The sequence below is a fragment of the Ambystoma mexicanum genome, chromosome 11 (assembly GCF_040938575.1).
Source record: "Ambystoma mexicanum isolate Mex_15411 chromosome 11, UKY_AmexF1_1, whole genome shotgun sequence".
Lineage (NCBI taxonomy): Eukaryota > Metazoa > Chordata > Amphibia > Caudata > Ambystomatidae > Ambystoma > Ambystoma mexicanum.
Window position 1 is genome coordinate 1,462,834,729 of NC_090934.1, and position 22,016 is coordinate 1,462,856,744.

General features: G+C 43.2%; 1 protein-coding gene across 1 annotated transcript in view; it reads right to left on the reverse strand.

Moving 5' to 3' along the window:
• The window catches only part of SMAD3 (SMAD family member 3), a 503,489-nt gene that overhangs the window by 41,979 nt on the left and 439,494 nt on the right, over positions 1-22,016 (reverse strand). Inside the window, exons 6-7 of the mRNA XM_069625135.1 lie at positions 18,436-18,648; positions 3,600-3,737 (exon numbers count right to left, since the gene is read on the reverse strand). Of these exons, the coding sequence (XP_069481236.1) occupies positions 3,600-3,737; positions 18,436-18,648 (351 nt within the window). The remainder of the gene's footprint in view (positions 1-3,599; positions 3,738-18,435; positions 18,649-22,016) is intronic.

Sequence of the window (22,016 nt, forward strand, 5' to 3'; positions counted from 1 at the left end):
ACATATGTTTTATTAGGTAAACATGCATTAGCAAGTATTAACAAGGCAATATAGTTCTGAGTGTGGAATTGAATGATTTCAAATGTTCTGTTCATGTTTTACATTCAGTGTTCCACGATAGTCATAAGTATTCTTAGAGTGTTATTATTTAGAGTGTTCTCTATGGAGTTCTGAATTGGTCAGTTGGGTCCTGCCTTCTTGGGTGGTGCCTGCTGTCGCTTGAAGCTGACTTGAATAAACCAGTTCTTGATTATAAGTTTTGTTGGAGTCCATAATTTAACAAGCTTCTTTCTGGTGTCCTGCACAAGAGAGAGTTAAGTTGCGCTTATTTTGTTTTAACTTTACTGCCCTTTCTGGAGTTAATCACTTTTCCTGGAGCCCACAATGACTGAATAGTCTCGATTTTGTCCCTCAAAACCGTTTATTGGCATTGTCATTGACGCTTTTTATGGGTGCCAATTAAAATGAGTGACCCCCGACGGGCCACCTTAAACCCTTCCCACAGGAATCCCCTGGATCATTAAACTCAAAATATTCCTTATATCCGTCAGTAGGGATTGTGCTGTTTGACTATCCTTAAGTAAGGAGTCATTACACCGTCATCTCCCTTTTTGTCCGATGGACCCACCCGTCTACCAGGGTTATGCAGACCAGATCATGGTCGACCAAGGCACTGGCACCCCCTTAGATTCAGACACGTAGCCATTAAGGGTAACGGCCACTGATCTATCTATTCTGGAAAAGGACTTGTGTAACTGGGACTAGCGGGTGAATGGGAGGTTCCCATAGGACAGTGACCAAGCAAACTCATCAATCCCAGCCCTTAATTAATCTAATTGAACCTTCTAGCTTCACTTCTCTGTGATATACCTCCCCTTGTCTCATTCAGTCTATTCCTGTCACTAATGGGGTCAAGAACCTCATTAGAATCTCCACCCTCTACCAGAGGCCCCTTGACGAACCCCTTTAGTTTCTCTTTAACCTTTTCCCAAAATACAGTCTACCCCTCATTCGGGCAATAAACCAATCCCATTGTTATAAGATTACCTCAGAGTTCGCGGAAATAAACAAATTGTTAAAAAAATGTTCTAAAAAAAGAATATATAATGTTCTTCTGGGTCTCGGAGCATCTTATCCACTACCAGACCTAGTTTAGTAGATATCACTAGAGCTACCCTCCCCTTTTTCGCATTTGTTGACGAGTGGAATACATCCCCTATTGCTTTACATCTCAAAGCTAATCCCTTACTCCTTAACCAGTGGGTTGCCTGCAGGAAAAGTAAGTCAAGACCGGAGTGTTGGAATTCCCTCGGAATTAGTGAGCGTTTAGTGGGGAAGACTGCACCTCGGGCTTTGAGAGAACCCATTACCAAACGTATCTTTGCAGCAGCCCTTTGGAAAGAGAAAACTTGATTGTTGCCCCCACCCCTCAATGGAAAAAATAACTTACCACCTTATTTGTGACTGTGGAATTACCCAATTCCACACAAGGCAATAGGTAACAACATCATAAAAACAAAAAACCCCACTGCCGATGGCCGAGACTGCTTCCACCAGAATGCCCTCAGCCTTTTTCCTTCTCTGGATCCGTCGGCAGTCGATGGGTCGGGCAGGGCTTCTGTGTCAGCGGAGAACGACTATACTGGGAGACGGTCTCCTTCTCAGGATACGGGTCGGCAGGCCTCCCCTAACAGTGCACGTTGAAGTCTCAGGCTGTGAACAACAGCAGAGAACTGCAGGGACAGGGCTCTCCATCGCTGGTTCCCGGCTGGCCTTCGTTCTGCAGTAGCTTTCCTCAAAGTGTGTCGATTTTCCCCAAATTTTGGTGTGGGGCCCCTCACCCTGTTGGCCATGACTTCTTGCATTTTTTAAAAACTTTAGTACATCAGTTTTATCACAGCTTGGTGGATTATGGATTATGATGGAACACGTGTACTGGGATTTTTGCTTAGTCTTTAGCAATTTAATACATGTTATGCAATGATTTTATGTGTAAAATAATTGTTTTTATGTGATGAATTTTCAAAAATAAAGATTGACTTTATATCTCTAGTGCGCAAACCAACCACATTACAAGTTAGTTGAAATGCGCAATTATCCCTTTGTATGAAAATATAACACCAAGATCTGTGACCTCTGCCAAGTAACATCTTCTCGACTCCTCTGCAACTGATTAATGGCAACCCAGTGAAAAGGATCAAACTTGAAATTAAATGTTCCTACTGACCACCACCTCCAACTATTGGCAAGTCACTGACCTCTCTAGACAGTCATGTCAGAACGCTTCTGCTCAAAACCTGCACATAACTACTCAGGAAATTGACATCGTAAAGGAAACGTACACTTATTGTAAGAGGTTTTACGTACCAATTTACATCAAAGTTTCCAAAAAAATGATATTCTTAAACACATGGAGAGGAAAACTGGGGGATGGTTAGTAATAGATGCACAGGTAAGACAGTAGAATTGCAAGCTTGTCCTTAAACATATTTTCAAAAAGAGAAGCTTCATGAATCATGCAAATGGCCAACTAATCATATGCAGAGCATGAGCAGGTCATTAAAAAACCTGCAAAACATTTGAAAATACTTCTTTATTGTTTTTTGATGTATAGAAACAGAAGATAAAAGCAGAATATTCTACAAAGAGAGCAACAAGACAACCACTCCTTTTTAAAAAAGAAAAAAACTAAAGCGAAGGCATTACAATCTCTTCGATAATTCCATGGACATAGCACATTTCAAGAGCCAGGCCAAGGCAATAATGAGTCAAAATCAAAAAGAAAAACTGGAAAACAATACAAGAACTCGCAAATAGGAAATAACACATTTTGTTGCTTCATATACTTCCTTCTACTATCACTCCATACACCACTTACCAATGCCTTTTAGCCTGACCGGTCTTGCCCCACTTAATCTTTGTAACTAGGTGATGGCTCATGGTACTAATGAATAAATATGTATACCCGTATCTGTCATTTCCATTAATCTCCAAACCATCTTAAAGAGCAGAAAACAAGTACTCCATAAAGAAGGCTAGGATTCTCCTACCAAGTTACAGAGACCGCATGCAACAATCCTGGTCTCAAAGGGGGCACCATGGCCTCAAAACATTGTGCACGATCCATTGTCCTCGCATGTAGCATGGCTTTAAGCATCCTTGATAAATGTTACCCCCGAAGCTGCCTAGAGGTTACTCCAAAAAGAATAAGAAGGCCATCCAGTGGTAAACACTCTCCTGTTATATCCTTGATTAAAAAAACCCCAAAAAAACCAGGAGATTAGGTATACATTTGTGACGTTATCCCTGAGCCTTTTGCCATACTACAACTCCTATTTACACCATTTTAACACCATTTTAGTTTGACTTGTGTGATGGTAAACATTTACTCTTTAAATCAGTTCACCAAATGTCTTGCAACTCAAGCTGAAAATCATTGTGTTTCTCGGTAATGTGACTATTTCAATATAAAATTCTTTGAACTTCATAAAGATGTTCCCATGAAAGCACATACATTTTGAATGCTTTTTATATTTTTGCAAGACTCACCACACAAGGATGAGGTATCAATAAAATGAGTTGAATGTAATCTGGATTACCTGGAGGAATTTTGCAGACGGTTGCTGGATGCCAGCCATATCGCTGATTACAGTTTGGAGATTGGACAAAAATGGCACTGTCACTTAGACATTCTGCAAACACCTCCCCACCAATGTAGTATAACCGCACTCCTCGTCCTGCGAAAGACAGCACAGGTTGACATTAGATGCATGTTCACTGTAGGAAATAATTTCCTCAACCCATTCACTCGACTATCATATCATATTATACACCACAAGTGTTACCATCATACTGTAGAGGCCCCTGACAGTACAAGGAAACAGGTTCGAGGAAAACAGATGAGGGGCCAAGGTGTGTGGTTGTGGAGAGAGTAGTGCATGGAGGAAGATATTTCAGGTCTGGAGAATGTAACACACTAAACTTGATGAAGCGGTGAGTACATTGGTACAGATTTTGCTGCTGCACAACACCAAGACATGGACATGTTTATCCATGCAATTCTTTCCAGCTCTAAATTCCTATAATGCTGCAAGTGTACCTCTGAAGATTAGTTCGCAAGTTCAGAACTCGTCTCAGTTTTGGGGCCAGCCTGAACTCAAAAGCCTACATTCCAGGCAAGAGCCGTTTGTCCGCCCGGAGTTGAGGCAAATATTTACCTGTTGCCCATATTTCCATCCTTCAAGGATTCTCTGGAAATCAGAGAACTTTAAGGGGGATTCAGTTTAAAGTGGTTTTACGTAAACACTGTGGGGAGCACCGTGTATGATAAATGCAGAAGATTGGAAGGAGCATTAGGTGGGCATGGGGCGAAGGCAGATCTATAAATAAGAAGAGTGCCAGAAAGGAACTCCATTGTTAAACATCAGATCATCCCATCTAGAGCCAGAGCGACACTCTACAGCCTATAACACAGGAATCAATTAAAGCATTTCAAGAAAATTCTCTAACCAGCTGAATGTAGTGGATTTCGACCCTTTGTATTGTTTTGTCCTCAGTTGACAGACATTAGAGAGCACCTCTATGGGTAGAACACCCTCTTCTGCCAAGAAACCTTGGGGTCATCTTGACTCCACTCTCTCCTTCTCCTCCCACATTGCAGACATCTCTAAAATGTCTAACTATCAGCTTGACTTCCTCAGAGATACTCTACCTTTCCTCAGTTTCCCCTTGAGGCTCACTGTCTCTAGAGCCCTGGTTCTCTCCAGGTAGGACTACTGCAACCTCTATTCTTCTGCCCTGCGCCCTCTGCAACCCATCCAGAACAGAACCGCAAGACTTGTCCTTGGCCTCAAGCCCAGGGACCGCATCTCTCCGGCGACAAAATCCCTTCACTGGCTCCCCGTGGCAAGGATCAAGTTCAAGACACTTTGTATTGCCCACAAGGCTTTCTGGGGACTGGGACCTACCTACCTGAGACACTGCCTACCTAAATACTGTCCCTCACGAGCCATCCACTCGTCTACCTCCAACCTTTTGCGAGTGAGCCGGTTCTCCAAGCAGAAATTTGGGGGGAGATCCTTATCCTCAGCAGGTGACTCCCTCTGGAATAACCTCCCTGCTGCCCTCCGTCTTGCGCCGGATTACCTTAAATTCCGTAAACTCCTCAAGACTTTCCTCTTCTCCTCCTCCATCTCTCTCCCTCTACCCCGCTAACCCAGTCCCAGAATCGCCGTCAGGCCCATTTACTGTCTCACAAACTGTTAAATGTACTTTCACACACTTACTCTGCCTCTGCAGACGATTAACGTCTCAGAATTTCAAGGACTCTGAGCAACTGTTTGTTTTCTCCCCATGTTCCCACCCTCCTTGAGCGCTTTGAAACACTTGCCTGTGCATAGGCGCTATATAAATAAACAATAGCAAGGAAACCAATAACTGGTGGTCTATCCACCCACCCACCATGAACTGAAGTATTTCCCACTTGATAACTGATGGGATTCTGGATGTACTTCAAGCTGTGCACTTTCCTCTCTTAGTGGTTACAAGAATGGCACAGGTACTATCAGACTGAGATTGGAAAACACATGACAACGTGGACATTTCTGAGCAATGCAACAGGAAATGTGCAGATGCTTTGAAAATCCTCCACAATCCTAGGCAGACCCTTCAAACACATCTATTGTACAGTACATTTGTTTAATACACCCTTCAAGAGACAGAATTGGGTTCTAGTCTATCCCTACGAGTTTTTTCGGGACCATCTCAGATGATTCATTTAATGCTGGGCGCATAGGTTGCCGGCTGTGCTGAATTCTAATGTCTAGAAAGAGTTGCCAACGTCCTTAGCAGGGAGGGAAAGTTGGTGACTTATGAATTTGGCATAGGTAAAGTTCTCTAGCTTTGTTGTTTCATAGATTTACGTGCTTCTTTGAAGATTCCCCTATGCCTGGTTAAGAATCCTCTGTAAAGAATATATTGTTAAAGTGAACTTTATTTGGGAAGAGCTCTACAAGAAGTTCTCTTTCTGCATTCAGGCTCCCTTGACCCCTCACATAACTCTCTATCCCAGGCTCCCTCAACTCCACCAGCAACTTAATACTAATTTCAAAGACATGCATATTTGTGAAGTGATCTTCTTCGATTGGGGATATGGGGTACACTGCCCACAAACATTCTCAGGCAGTACTTACTTTGTAAATAAGTGTCAGTCCCAAACCGTTTCTGGCATGCCCTTGCTATGTTGGGAAAACAGCTCATCACTCACTCGATTAAGAAATCTTAATGGACATAATCAGGCATTCAGTCTTAGCGGTATTAAGGCTGAGCCAATTTCCAATTCATCCAATCCTCTATAGCTTGAAACACATTTGAAATATTATATATAGGGCTATCTTCTTTATACAGAGGAAAGATCAATTGCATATCGACTGCATACTTCTGGAAAAGAATATCTTGTACAGTAGCCAGATGTGGAGGGGTTACAGATATACATTGACTAGTTGAGGAGAAAGGTAAGCTCCTTGAGGTACCCCATGCTCAATGCTTCTACTTCGGAAACAATGATTGTCAACTTTTATTTGAGCCACTTTTCCACTTGCCGACAGCCATTTAATATCTTGATTCGACACTTAAGCAAACTCATGCAACGGGAGTGTGGAAAATGAATGTTGGAAAGAGTCTAGTGGAGGCAATCCCTCGAACAGCATGAGGAGGCAAAAATATCCAATTGGTAATGTAAAATAAGATTAGTGATTTAATCGCATGACAACGAAGGGTCCCAATATTCAAAAGCGTGCCTGTTAAAGTGTCTGCTCTCTTTATATTGGTAGTGGAATTCAATGCTTACATTTTTATTAGTAATTATAGTCATATGAAAATAAGGCATCAGATTTAAAGTTTGATTCAGATTCAGCAGGTAGTGACGAAGAATACAGATTCCAAGATCCAACTGAATAAGGAATTGCCTGCTTCAAAGTTAGGTTCACTTCTCTTGCAAGTATACCATTAGAAGTGTTAACAGAGTAAATGGAACTCCTAGGTGAATTGGGAGGACTAAGAGGTCTGCAAAAAACAGCAGTTTCTGCAGCAATTAGCATAACTTTCATAGGAATGATTCTTAAAATGTGTTATTATTATTAGGAAAAAGACATAACTGGCCAAGGATGAATGGTCAGTTGGGAAGCTGTAACAATTATTAGGATTAGTAAGGTCCAGCTTTGCTAGATTCATATATTTAGTACAGCAGCCACGTGTGACACAGCAAAAAGCGCAGCCGTAATGATCTCCGATTAAGATCAAATACAATGTGCCTTTTAAAGATTAATAGAAAATGAGAATAGCGAACTGAATGTATATGGAAGAGATAGCCGATTGCCTATGGGAGCATGAGCAGAGTGGAGCAGAATGGCATGTCAGTATCCATGCTTGAACAGGCTCAAACACGCTTTGCATATGCGCCCTGCACCCGACTCCTTTCAATGCCTGCACAACCCTAGCAATGACGTTTAGCAAAGTGTCCAAGCGGGTGTGCTGGGGTTTGAAGTAACCAGCTACTACACGTAATAAATAAATGAAAGCGGTACAACGTTTTTTCAATGCCTGTTTTTTTCCACTGAGTTTTTTGCCTAACATTTTCGGCCGGAAAAAAATACTTGAAAAATATGGGGGTAAGGGCATATAAGGAGTAGGGAGGTGAAGATAGGGAATACATAATAGGGGAAGGAGACTTTCAGGGGGATGCCCCCAAATACAAAAATGGGGATGAATGAACATAGAACCAAAGCATCAATAATCAAATAAAGTGAGGAGAAACTTTAAGAAGCTAAAACGCAATGTAGCTAAAACGTGTTTAAAGTGCAGCACCAGTACAATTCAATCTAATTTAAATGCACTCTGTCAAAACCTAACAGAACTGTTTGAATCAGCAATAGAATGCAATTAAACCTTAACGATGACTCTTCTATTAACCAGTAGCAATTCTAGTGACTGCCGCAATACTGTTTGCATTAAACCTTAACGATGACTCTTCTATTAACCAGTAGCAATTCAGTGACTGCCGCAATACTGTTTGCATTAAACCTTAACGATGACTCTTCTATTAACCAGTAGCAATTCAGTGACTGCCGCAATACTGTTTGCATTAAACCTTAACGATGACTCTTCTATTAACCAGTAGCAATTCTAGTGACTGCCGCAATACTGTCACCAAGTCTGCTTTGCAGGCCTCCAAGTTTTGGACTTTCTGCAGGCGTGCAAGTTGATATTCCGTAAATCCCATGCACAGTGAATTACAATAATCCAATTTTTAATTAACAAGAAAACCAACAACAGTAGAAGAAAAGTTATAGTCCACATACAGCAAAATCTTCTGAAGCAGACGTGGTTGGCAAAAAGACAATTTTGTTAGTTCATTAATCTGATTATGAATATTTAGGGATGCTTGCCAATGAGAGCCCACGGTTTTACCTTGAATGGCAGAGGGAATAGACTTGTGAGTAGCTTTGTAGTTTATTGGTAGGTTCCGAGAGGATGACCTCTGTTTTTATTAGGCTAGAGCTGGAGAAAGTTTTCCCGCATCCAATATTCGATTTCATCCATGCGGTGAATCAAATTCTCCAAAACGGAGTCCCGTCCCATTTACACTAAAATACAGTTTGATATAATCTGCGTAAGAATGGAACCCGATTCCCAGGTTAGCGAAGATGACGAGCAATGGTATGATGTAATGTTAAAAAGCAGTGGAAACGTCAATGCAACTTATATGGAAAAGAAAGGTCCGAAACTCACCTCTTCCATTCTTCTATTAAGAAAAGAGCAAATACATCCCAATGTGCGATCAGAGTTGCACACTTGTTTTTTCAGCACAAGAGTGCGATCTCATAGTCCAGTGCATCGGATAACATGGAAAAATCCAATATCACTAATAAAGCCAAATGTCCATTTTGGCATTGGCCGAATGGCCTCCTGTACAGTTAGCAATGCCATTTCGGTTCCATGTTTTAGATGAAATCCAGATTGAGAATCATCCGGGAGTTTGCTTCTATGAATTGTTGATGTAGGTTTGTGACCATAAGTATTTTTCAGAGCCAAGGAAGGCCACCCACCCAGTGATAATTACTCAGAAGAGCAGGATCTAGCAAGGTTTTCTTTACAAGTCGGGAGATGATAAATAGCTTCATGTGGACAGGAGGTACACCTTCGCTAAATTAATTTTCAATAAACTCAGTTGTACGATAAACAATTGATTGAATGTTTTGCTGCAATGGCTAGGACAGCATATACAGACCGATAAGTAGTTTGCAGTTTTTAAAGTAAAGGGAGTGTATCGGCTCGGGTTACCAATTGAAAGTAAAATATCATTAGGAGCGGAACCAAATTAGCATCCATTAGACGGGCTCCCAAAAAAGCCTCCTGAGCACTGGCCACCACCTTTGGGGATGAAATATTAGCATTAGTATCTGAAATGTTAGATCTAAAGTAATGATTCATAGTGTAGCAAATGCACATAAGATTTAGAGGCAGACACTTTCCCTTTGCATGGGTTTAAAAAAGTGTGAATCACCTGAGAAAGCTTTCTAGAAACATTGGCTGCAATAATCCCATCATGCAAATGTCACCTTTTTGCCCTCAAAGATAGCTTTCTTACAGGAAATACAAAGGAGTTTGGCCTTTGTAAGTAAATCTAGGGATGTATTCTTTCTCCAGTATCTTACAGTTGCCGTCATCAGGTCTCATTAAGGTCTCTAAAATGTGGAGCAAACCATGGGGAAGAAGGATTTTTAGGTCTAGATTTTTTTAAAAAGGAGTCAACAAAATCAGAGCAGAGGGCTTCGGAATCTAATATTGTCCTGTTAAGTCCATATTGTAATTGGTGCAATAGTAATGTATTTGTCTTTCAATAGAAAGAACTGGGGTTTGAGACCTCAATAATCTTTGAGTTAATGAGTTCGCTTCCCCCTGGCAGGCATTCCTCCCGCTTCCAGGCACTTTATAAAATTGTTGTTTGTTCTTTGGAACCTTTGTGATGGCAGTCACTTAGCCATTCTTAAGTCTTGTTTCACAATGGTTTTGCCCGCTTTCTCTGTGCCTTAACATATGAAGAGATTCAATTTCTTTCTGCAGGGATGTTATTCTGTTAATGTAGTAGGACCAACATCCAACATGTGCAGTAGCATCTCCCCTGGAGTTTCTGGTCCATGAATACAAGTTGCCAGGGAGCCCATTCCATTCATAAGAAAGTTGGATGCAATTTTAGGTAGAAATTTCAGAATCGTTTGTAGAGTGACTCTGTAAAATGTCATGAATGTTCCCTTTGTAAATAAGGCATGTATTTAACTCACCCACCATGCAGACTTACGTGCCACTAAAAACACTGCTTTCTATGACACAAACGTCAGGTCTAGAGGCTATCCCAGTTCAAAGAGGTGTCCCATCAATTTGGTGAACATTAACATTTATATCACAAGCTAGGGCAAATGCTTCATTGCATAGAATTTACTGGGTAGCTGAAGAAACTACAAATTGGTTACTTGGTCGAAGTTCTGATCCGATCTCTTCCACCTCGGTATCAGTGCTAGATGCATCTTGTTAGAGAAATTATGCAGTCATGAGAATGTAAAGAGGCAGCATGACTGAATTAAGTGTCTTTCTGGCGCACAAAATGCAAATATTCTTGCATTTCCTGAAATATGTTGACTTAACTGACATATCCAGAAAAAAACCTTCATGCAATCAAATGGCAGCTGCAAATGCTATACTGGCAATGTTAGCAAACTGATGCTTGGATAGGAGGTGCGGGTATGCCCACAATGGCACATGAGATGTGAAGCAAGTCTGGGAACAATATACATCTCCCCCAGGTTGACTCAGTCATTGCGCTGCTCTCCTGCTTGACCGTACATGCTAGTGACTGTACGGCAACTTATTCAATACGCCACCCCTGTATCAATTCCATCTGCTGGTACTGAGAGGCACTGTCGCAGCATTCAGTGTTCTGACCGAATTAAAATATATCACTCTTGGAGTTACAGTACATAAAATGCCATCCGCTGTTGGCTGAAGACGAGAACATGTATAGCACCCGCCTTCTCATTACAGATTGCAGGAAGGTACTGGGCTGACTGCTGTATTTGATGTTCCACGTGGCTGCAATCCTGGGACCACCCCTCCATGTTCCTGACGAAGCATTGTAGTTGTGTCGCTGGTCATCATATGGACTCTCTTCTGCTCTAGGTGTGGGAGAAATACACAGTTTTCACTGCCCTTAGTTCTAGTGAATGGGTCTTTAAGCTTTTCTATAGTTGATTCCACAGATCTTTGGTGGATAACTCTCCTAAACGAGCTGCCTAGCCATCGAGTGACAAATCTGTCACCACCTTTTCCAGATATTGGGCGCTATTACGAGAAATTACTGCCAAACTTGTTTACCATTACCACCACGTGGTCCTTCAAATGTACTGTGGGATTAAAAGTGGAGTTAAAAGTGGTTTAGTCCCCATTTTTGGAGTCCCTAGAACTCTATGAGGATTTCATTGAATTCAACATCAGTGGTAATTGTGCTGGAGTAAATCTGACCATTTGTGGCCATGAAATGGAGTATTTACCCCATCATGTTGGGAGAAAATCCTCCACTTCAAAGACAAACCCACAATTTGGCACTGGAGTACATTTTGCAGTAATTCTGTTGCCACTAAAAGATTGGGAATATCTGACCGAATCTAAAAGTGTGTTAATAGCTTTCCCCAAAAAATGTTAGGTGGTGGTTGGAAGAGATCAGGAAACTGTGGATATGTAGCAGTTCTCTAGTATGAGCATGTCAGGGGGCTAGTCCCATCCCAGGTCATGAAAAGGACTGTGACCAGAGAAAGTTGGACTACCACAGCATTCAAGCAAGAGGAACAAGCCACCCTGAGGTGGTCCAGTATAGGAGTTGCAGAGTCTACACAAGTCTATGCCTCATCTTTAGGTAAGATCAGGTACTCCCGTCTGTTCTGTACTATTCAATTCCATAGCCTAGCAGTACATGAAATCTGTGACAGCGTCCTGTATATCAAGCGAAAATGAACACCGGTGGACAAGGAACCTGGGGCCATGGTAATAAAACCTCAACAGTCACACTTACACCAGCCAGCGTCACAGTCCATCATGTGGCCTAATTTGCCAGCAGGGTCAAGAGACCCAGCCAGTCCGTGCCACATGGTCCTGTATGCCACATGGGCCCCGTGTGGGGCCTTATTTGTGTTGGAGGAAGGGTAGCACCGCAGACATGGAGCAGAGCACCAATCCTTGCTTTGGGACCCAGTTTGCCAGATGGGACACACAGGAAGGAGTGTGTACTGGGCGATGGAACTAGAGTGACCAAGGGAGGGAGAAACATGGGAGCAGTGAGACTGCTGAGAGAGAAAATGAAAATCAGGTTGAAAGGTGGGAGGTTCTGTCTGCTTCACAGATGGCCGCTAGGGCTCCGATAGCCTTGGAGAAGCACAGAGGAGCAACAGGCGAGATCATTGCAGTAAGGAGGTGGCTCAGCCATAAAAGAGGTGAAGGAGCACAGACCTAAACGGACCAATACTGACCATGAAACATAGGCACTATAGGAATACAGCCTATAAAAGGCAGAGGAAAGTTCGTTTTTGGCCAGTAGTTACATGGAGCAGGACTCAAAGATACTGAGGGCAAGATTGTGGTCTACTTTGGCAGAGTTGGGAATTCCCTTGGAGCTGCTTTCTGCGACCAAGTCCCTGTACACTAATAATAGTGCTGTGATCAGATAAGGGTTTGATGGAGCCATTTCAAACATGGTGGGCACAGAGATGGATGTACGCCAGGACTACATCCGGGCCCCCTCTCTCTTTTGTATATTTTTTAATGGGGTGATCATCAAGTTGAAGGAATGTCAAACTGATGCTGCAACTCTGGCTGGTGACAAAATTCCAATGTTAATGTTCGCAAACGATGCAGTCCTACTTCCTTTGACACCAAAGCCGTTGCATCGCCAGCGGGAGATATTTTCTAGTTTTTGCCATGACAACAGCATGTCCATTAAAACTCACAAAACCAGGTCCATGGTCTTCAGCGGGAGCAGAGTGAAAAAGCTTCTCCAAATTAAACTTGGTCTCCCGGATGGCATACTTGAACAGGTGGCTACTTAGAATTAGCTGTGGCTCAGAATGAAAGATGATGGCTCTTGGGGTGAGCAACTCGACGAATCAAGGGTTGTGCTAGACAGATATTGTGGTACGCTTACTAAGTTCATGAGGGAGCACAGAGGCGGTCTTGTGAGGGTGGCCCTGGAGGCTCATCAATGGAAGGCCAGACAGCCAGCCCTCTATGCTGCAGAGCTATGGGGGCAACCGATTATCTCGGGCCTGTCAGCTGTTGATTATAGATTTTTTTTAAAAACCTTTTAGGCTTACCCCTTTACTGCAGCAAACCTTCCTGTTACCCTCAAACTTGATCTGTAGCCTAATCTTTGCAAAGCAAAACCAATTCATGATTGGGTCAGGCTGTGGTCCAATGATGTTCTCCTTAAATTTAGACAAGCACTTGAAGATGTGCAGTCGCAGAGTGGAGCTTCAAAGTGAATGTGGTTTAATAATTTGAAGAGTACATTACATTCTCTGGGACTCCTCGATACATAGACAGACCGAGAGCTAATTGGAAGTGGGACTAAAGTCTGTATTGCAAATGCTACTAATATGAAGAGGGAAGAAGAAATACAGGCGAGAATGATCCTCTCTACCCAATTCACTGGCTATTGGCAGCTCAAACAGTCCCTGGGCTTTGAAGGGTATCTAGACCTCATGCAGCCGAAACAGAAGAGACCCTTGTTTCTAAAGGCCCGGATGGTTATTCTTCCTCTGGAAGCTAACAACAACAAATGGAATTCTGCTCAGCATATATATAGAGTGCCATGAAGATGTACCCCATTTTGTGCTTTTCTGCCCTTGCTACAGTCATCTTAGAAGAAGTCTGTTAAAACCTTTATTTAATTTGCGTGTGGTAAGAACTGTAAGGGAGGCAATGTTACTGTGTTTTGCTGCCAAGGACCCTATGGCTACCCATTGTGAGGGCAACTATGTACTCCGGGCATAGAGACGGAGAAGGAGTTTTATTCCAAGCAGGTGCGGGTCACCCGCGGCCTGTGGCACTGCATGCTAAGCAGCAGCCGAGTGAGGGGCATTGGCCTCATGTGAAAGATCAATGTCCCGGAGATCTTGAATTATGCTTCAATGTATTGTGTATCCTCGGTGGGCTTAACGGATAGATGCTCTCCTTTTAGGTTTTTATTCATGTCAAATGCCCTTTTAACTGTTGTATCTCATTTTAGCGTTGGAGGCTTTTTGTTACTTGGGGTTCAATTTTGTTTTTAAACTTCTTTTGTAAGCTCTGCTTTTATGATACGTCTGCCGAAAATAAAGCTTGAACGAATTAATATGAAGCATCCATTAATATAAAATTACAATTTGGCCAATAGTATGTAGAGCCTATATGAAAGGCACTAAGGCAGGTATTATCCCACCTCTTGAGTTTAGAGAAAAAGGGACACCCTTATTATTCTTTAATGTCATTTCAGCCTCGGTCCGCGGAGAGGATGAAACCCGACAACAGGACCCAGACGGTTGCATGAGGATTCAAATATCCAGTGTAGACTGCACTGGACAGTTTATATAGGGACTAATACAAGATGGCTGCACCAGGAGAGCCTATACAAGAGGCACATGGGAATGTTAGTGCCAGTAATCTACAAGATTGTAAAAAAAAACATTTGTTCTTACTGCTGAAAATATACATAATACTCGGCTCCATGCCCTTAATAACATCTCTACTGTATGTTGCATTAATAGGACAATTGGATTTTCTGGAAAGGCTGATCGAGAAGGTCTTCTCCACAGCCATCCTTTTTAGGAACTTGGAGGCGCAGCACTGGCCATTTTCATTATTAGTTGTCTTGTTTGTCCAAGACATGGAACAAGGACTGTATTATGTCTAGTGCTGCTCCAACATGTCTGCCAATAGGGTTAGGACACATGAAAGGTCCTATTCTGTAAGAGAGACCCAGCTTCACAGTTGCTAGGCTTCTCTTGTGCCTCTTTTACTGTGGTGGGCTACAAAGAGATTATGTTGTCTGTTTCAATCAGGGCATAACAGCCTTTACTGTTAGTGAAAAGAACTAAAGAACTGCAAAAAAATTCTGGGAGCCCGAGCTCCAAGACACTTGTGCAGTACAGGGGTTATTCCTGTGGCCATGACCCCTGAACCAGAATGGAATCCAGAAGGATGCTCATCAAGGCAGGGAAGCCTTGTCCACCATCCCCTCCAATGAGGGGCAGAATTAACATTTTGCCCCGTTAACATTTTGTGGTCCCTTTTCCACCACTAACAAAAACAAAAAAAACTCTAATAAAACGTGACTCCTGACCTTATAGTGGCCCAACGTTAGGTCAAATAAATTTGCTTTTCACCACAGTAGTGGACACGTGGAGGTGTGCATTTGGTATGAGAAGATTGCAATATGACATTATTTCCTGAGACAATGCTAACAAACCCAGAGGGGAGAGCTTCCTTCTGATCCTTCGGGATATTACTCTGCACAAAACAAACATCTCAACACTGATGTGCACATGATGTGCACATATACATCAAGTTCCCATGCTCATTCTCATTAAACAATCGCTGGTTTTGTGTAAAGTAGTGAATTGTGCCAAACATGCAGAGAACCCTTGTTGGTGAGCGGAGAAGCATATGATTTTGGCAGTTACGCTTCTAGTGAAGAGAAGACCTGTATCACTTGACAACAGAAATCTGATGCTACCACCAGTCGGGTTGGATATGTACTTGGACAGGTGACTTGTATAGCGATCAACGTCGCCATCGGTTACTTCAAAGCATTGCAGAAGAGGAGGAGGAAGAGGGGAGCTACTAGGCAACAGGCGAAAGCGAAGGATGTGGTGAGAGTGAAAAGGACACAAGGGTGATCGTTACCTGGAGCTCATTTATGGGACCAGGTTATGGCCCAAGGCTTAGCCGAGGGCTATTATACCAACCGTTAATGACTTCCTGCCCAAGTGTATAAGGCTACCAGCACAGTGCTTGTAGAAATTCATGTTTGGTGGTGAAGTGAAAAATGTTAACATTAATAGTGAGTAAAGTAATTCGCCAAACTGAGTTAGTAAATTAAATGTGTTTTTAATTAGTAGTATTTAAATAACAACGCTGTCTTATAATGTTAAGCATTCTTAATGCAAACTTGATCAAACCGGAGTGGGTTTAACATGAGCATACATTAGGTGTCATGTAAAAGTAAAGAGTTCTTCGGTAACAAAGTGAACGCATTTTCCTAATGTTTAGCTTTCTCTTTTGCAGCATAAAGAGGTACTGGTGATCAAGACAAGGAAATGTCTCGCTGAAAGACATTTTGGCTAGAAATTAGCTAGTTACGCCCCTGTCTGATTTTGAAGGCGGAATATCCAAAATGCAGCCAATGGCCCTCATTACGATACTGGCGCTAAACCATGGCGCTATTAGCATCATGGTTGGTGCCGGTATCGTAACAAGTCCGCCAATGTTCAATGGGGAATTACCACCCCATTCCAAGGTTGGCGGGCGGTAATTCCCCATTGGTGAGCCCCATAGGGCTCAATGGGACTGGGGAAGGCGCTAAGTACGGTACCGCAAATTGCTGTACCGTACTTAGCACCAAGGTCCCTTTGCGGGTCCCTACTTTAACGGCTGGTCTAGACCAGCCGTTCAGGTCGGGTCCTACAAAGGGACCTCGTAGTAAAGCGCTAAGTGTTTAACGGCGCCGCAGCCTTTTACAGCGCCGTTAAACACTTAGCGCCAGGGTCCTAATGAGGGCCTATATCAGTAGTTATTAACTTCAGTGTAAACATTCTAATTGGCTGAGAGGAGGTCAATAACGATCTTCTTGTGCTAATAACAACAATTGAAAGCCGAATTAATACACAAGAAAAACGTATGGGTATGAAACTTGACAGAGAAATGACAAAGTCAGTACCACAAAAAGTGAACATTTTTCCTCACTTGTATTACTTATCATGACCTTCATATTGTTTGGTATTCACCACTCTGGTGCTTCTTTCGTCACCGCGAGAGGAGACAGAGCTGCAGTTGTGGCACATACATACACTTGTACCACTTCAAGGAACTCTGTACACTTCTGCTTGTGTGAGTGAAATGATATATGAAGTGCTTTCAATGGATCAACTCCTCTTGGCCCTAAAAGTAGACAGCAGATAAATGCTCCTCGATGAAAATGTAAATACCCCTCAACGTCCAATCGTGCCGTGATTCGGAGGGTACAAAACTCTGCTAAAGGGCTACACTAAAATGATCCTGGGACATTCCTCTCTGGGATGAGGGGGGTCTGAACTAGTCTCTAGAGAAGAGAGCTTACTTAATATTATGTAGAAAAAAAGAGGATGAGGCGCACACTCTGCTTGTAGTGGATACATTTGTCAAAATGGATGTGATCTCCAACGGAGATGCTCCAAAGAAGATAACCCCGCTGACAACTCCAGTGGCAAGTGGAAGAGCATGTCAAATAATGTAGAGCCCCTCGCTGCTCTGCTCCACAATCCGCAGCCATTGGTATCTCCGCCACAGGTGCTCCCGATTCTGCTTCTGAACAAAGCAGAACCTTATTGTTATTCTCTAGGAAATTGAGGGACACTCAGACCATCCGGATATTACAATAAGGAAATGGACTTTTGTTGAGGCAGATTTCTCGTGCTTATAAGTGCTATTAATGATGACCTCATTTCAAGATACTCAAAACATGCAGGCTCAGTTGGCACACAGAACTTTGACGCCTGATTTTTCTTTTCATCTTACAGCGGCATCAATAGCTAGTGCTGAAACATTATTCTCAATAATGCTCCCCTCTGGTGCGGTAATTTAAACGTCAATAGGAAGCATTGCTACTGTGGGATTTTAAGACTTGCTATATATTGTCTACTGTACTCAGAAAATGCAAATCGAGTTTTTAAATGATCACATATTTTATACAATGAAACATGGCAAAAAGAAACGGTATTTAGTAGCTCTTGCTAAAGCGATCGCCTGCACAGGTTACAACAGTATTCTGTTCTTAACCCTTAACACTCAAAGAGATCACTTACCCATCCCTTTCACAAAGAATGTTCGTACCCGAGCAGCAAAGCATCTCAAAATACTGCATTGCTCATGTATCCCTTTGTTGTAGTTACCCAATATTTCGCAGAAGGCCATGGTTAGCATTGATGATTCCAAGTAAAAGCTCAGAGCAACATCATCATGAAAAAGAACTGGTCACCCAAACCCATCTCCCAAGAAAGATCAATAATGACATGTGTTTTGCTTGTTAGAGGCCAGCCAGTCTGATCTTGCAGATATAAGAAAACATGCAAAGGACGTGGGCTCAGAAATCAAATTTACCAATGTGCCGCCTCGTGAGTTCCACTGCTGCGTTGCGATTGACATTGGAGAGTAGCCCGAGGCAGAAGCGCTCGGAATTGGAAGGGTCCGTGAAGCCATCCACAGTCATGGAGGGCTGAGAGGCGTGGAACGTCTCTCCCACTCGTTGATTAAGCTCATAGTAGGATATGGAGCACCAGAAGGCTGGCTCACAGTACGTCACTGGCTGTAGGTCTATGAAGAAACAACACTTGCACAATTAATAAATATTCTACTGAAGCTCAAAGAAGCTGTTTGCAGGTGAAGGTAAGCTTAGCTCAAATAATATCAATTTGAAAGACTGCCCACAGGCCTAGCAGTCCTTAGCTTGACTAAAATGCAATGCTATGACCATTGCTCATGAGTTATGGTGTCAAATATCAAGGGATACAAGTCCTAAGAAAAAAGTGTGGATGGGGTGGGGCCACCGTTGTGCTTTAACTCTTCATTCAAACATATGGACGCAATATGCAAAGCGGGACACCAGTGAGAGAACATCACAGGAAGTGACATCACAGTTGCTACGATACAACCATAGAGTTTTGAGCTTTAAGAATGAATGCTCTTTGCGCGTGGTTGCAATGTGTATATGACCATTTGAACTAACTCACCAAACTGCAGTGCTTTAATATGCTATAACCCACCTCTAAACCAGTTTTACATCAGACCTCCAACTCATGTTCTCTCTCTTAACTTCTCCCCTCCACACCCTACTCTCATTTGCTTCAACTCCCTGCCTTTCTTTCCCAAACCCCCTACCCTACTAGGGCCCCAGTACGTACTCTTCCAAATCACTCTCCCACCTCAGGCTGTACTCCTACCCACATCCTCTACCCTCTTGCAGTAGACTTCTTCCAGAAACCCTCTCTGAAACTCTGCCCTTGCTTTGCCTGCTAACCCATGGTACTTTCCTGCAAGTCTCTGATTATTTTTTTATTTTTATTTTTTAAATTTGTTTATTGGCATTTTCAGTAATATTGATTACGTCTTTGAAATGTGCCTTACGCATGTTCAATTACAGTGCATTACCATTAAACTTTAACATTATAACAAACAATAATAACTGTCTCCTTGCTATGTTCATATGTTTCAGCATCTCTTGTCCCGGGGAGGGGAGTGTGGGGGGGGGGGGAGCATTCAGATTACTCAGGGGGGTGTCTTCCTGGGGCCCGCATTGTCTCCTATTAGTTCTCACAGGGTCACCTTGCCTGGCTTGCAGGTATATTCGTTTCAGTTCGTTGACTCAAGGGGGTTAGTTGTCCGATGGGAGAAACATGTGTCTAGTAAGTTCTTTCCATGCCTCGAGGGCTCTGCTGGACTCATCAGTAGATCTGGCCACACATTCCTCCCAGGCCTTGGTCTCAGCCAGCAACCATCGCTCTGTTTCTCTGTGCCATGCTTTATATTGTGGTCCTGCAGTTTTTTTCCAGGACATGGCTGTAGTTCTTTTGGCCATTAAGCACGTTATGTCCATAAGTCTAACTGTGTGCTTTAGTTTGGCTAGTCTGGGATAGGTTCTCAGCAAGCACTCCTCAGGTGTCCATTTGTATTTGGTCATGCCTGCTTTCTCACATGTCTGTTTCACCTTGTCCCACAGTGTCTTTGTTTTGGGACATTCCCACATCATATGGATTAGGTCTGCTTCCTCCCTCATGCCCCAGGTGCAGTTTGACTGCGCTTGTTTTCTAAATTTGGCTATTTGTTTCGGGGTTAGGTAGGTTCGGTGCAGTAACTTCATCTTTATTTGTCGGAATCTGTGGTTTCTTGACACCTCTTTGGGGAATATGAGCGCTGTATTCCACTCCCCCTCTGCCATTTCTCTGCCTATATCTGTTTCCCATTTACTTTTCATCTCCATGCTCCGGGAGTTAGGTATATCGCTCAGATGTCTATATATTTGGGATATTGGTCTACGGCCCTCCATGTTGTATAGCAGCGTTAATAATGGTTCCGTGTCTGGTTCTTCAGGCCATGTTTCCTATTTGCATCGTGCTGTGGAGCGGACCCTCTGGTACCAGAGGAACTGACCCGTGTGAATGCCTTCTCTGTCCTGTAGTGTGGCAAACTCTTTAAAGGTGCCCTCCTCATATAGATCTCCTGAAGTGTAGAACCCTTCCCTTTGCCATGATCTGATTTGTTTCAGGTCAGTGACCGTTGTGTATAGGTTTGCGATCAATGGAACTTCTGGTGCGTAAGCATTCTGCGTGTGGGTAAGTGTTCTCGCTCTGCACCAGATTTCCCTTCCCAAAGTGACTATGAGGGGTGTTTCTCCCAGCAGTTTCGAGGGTACCCAGACCAGTTCTTTCAAATGGAGCGGGAGGCTCGTGGTCTGTAGCAGGGGTGTTTCATCAGTGGGTTCGTCGGAAAACCATTTAGTTACAAAGCTGAGCTGGGCTGCTAAATAGTATTTTTCTAAATTTGGAGTGTATGGTAGGGTTAATGTCGACAGCTCTATTTTGTGCCTGTTTTCCCCCATATGAACTCTTTTATTAGCGTCTCTAGCAGTCGAAAAAAAGGGTTTGTTGATATAGTAATGTACATTTTGGAACCCATATAGGAATCGTGGTAAGACGATCATTTTAACTATTGAGGCCCTCCCCATCATCGGCAGGGGAAGTGCTATTGGGAAAGTAGGAGTTCATTATGCATATTTCTGTCTGCGCTATGTGTCCCCATAGCATTACAAATCTTCCTTCCGGGTCTATTTCTGATTTGGCCAGGCGGAAAGGGAGCTGCGGGTGTATCCAGGTGTACACTCCTCTGGCATATTTGGAGTAGGCGCTGCCGAATCCCTGCCGTCCCCAGTGTGTTTGGAGTTTGGCCATTGAGTCCGCTGTGCAGTGGGTCTCCTGTAGTAGTGCAATCATCACCCCTATGTAGATAGGTCTTGACTCTGTTTCTGCGGAGATATGTCCTCAGGCCCCTCACATTCCATGTCAATATTCTATTGAAGCACAATTTGAGTTTGACTTGTATTATTGCTCAGACATACCACATTATGTATATTTGTGTTTTTAAATGTGTAAATGAGTTCTGCTTAATTGATTTCATAGGAGACGCAACACTTTTTTCTTAAGGATGCAAATAGCTGTGTTGGGAGCTAAGCAACCTCCCAAAGTTGGCGTGCATGGAACTCGGTGTGTCTGGCTTTGCTCCAGTTGGCTCTGCAGGGGCAGGGTTCCAGGGAGAAGAAAGCAGACAGAGTAGCCTGAGAAGACTATAATCAGAGACTTGTGGGGGCGTGGCCAGCACCCCCTCCCTGGCCTGGGTGCACACACGCAACTGTTGCCATGCGAGGGCGAAAACACCTGTGCTACATGTGCAGATCCAAGGCTGAAAAGAGCCTGACCTTGGGGTGAGGGCGTGCGATGCAAGGTGAAAGAGAGGCCTGGTGGCGACCAGGCTGTGAGTAACGGCTGCAGGAGCCTTCCCAGAAGAATACTTGACTAGAGATGAGCCTTGAAGAGTAGGTTGTAATTTTTGTATTGGGGCCCCATTTCGGAATACTTGCTCTACTAGCTTGGGGTTGCCTGGTGTCGAGGGACTATGTAAGACCAGGTGTA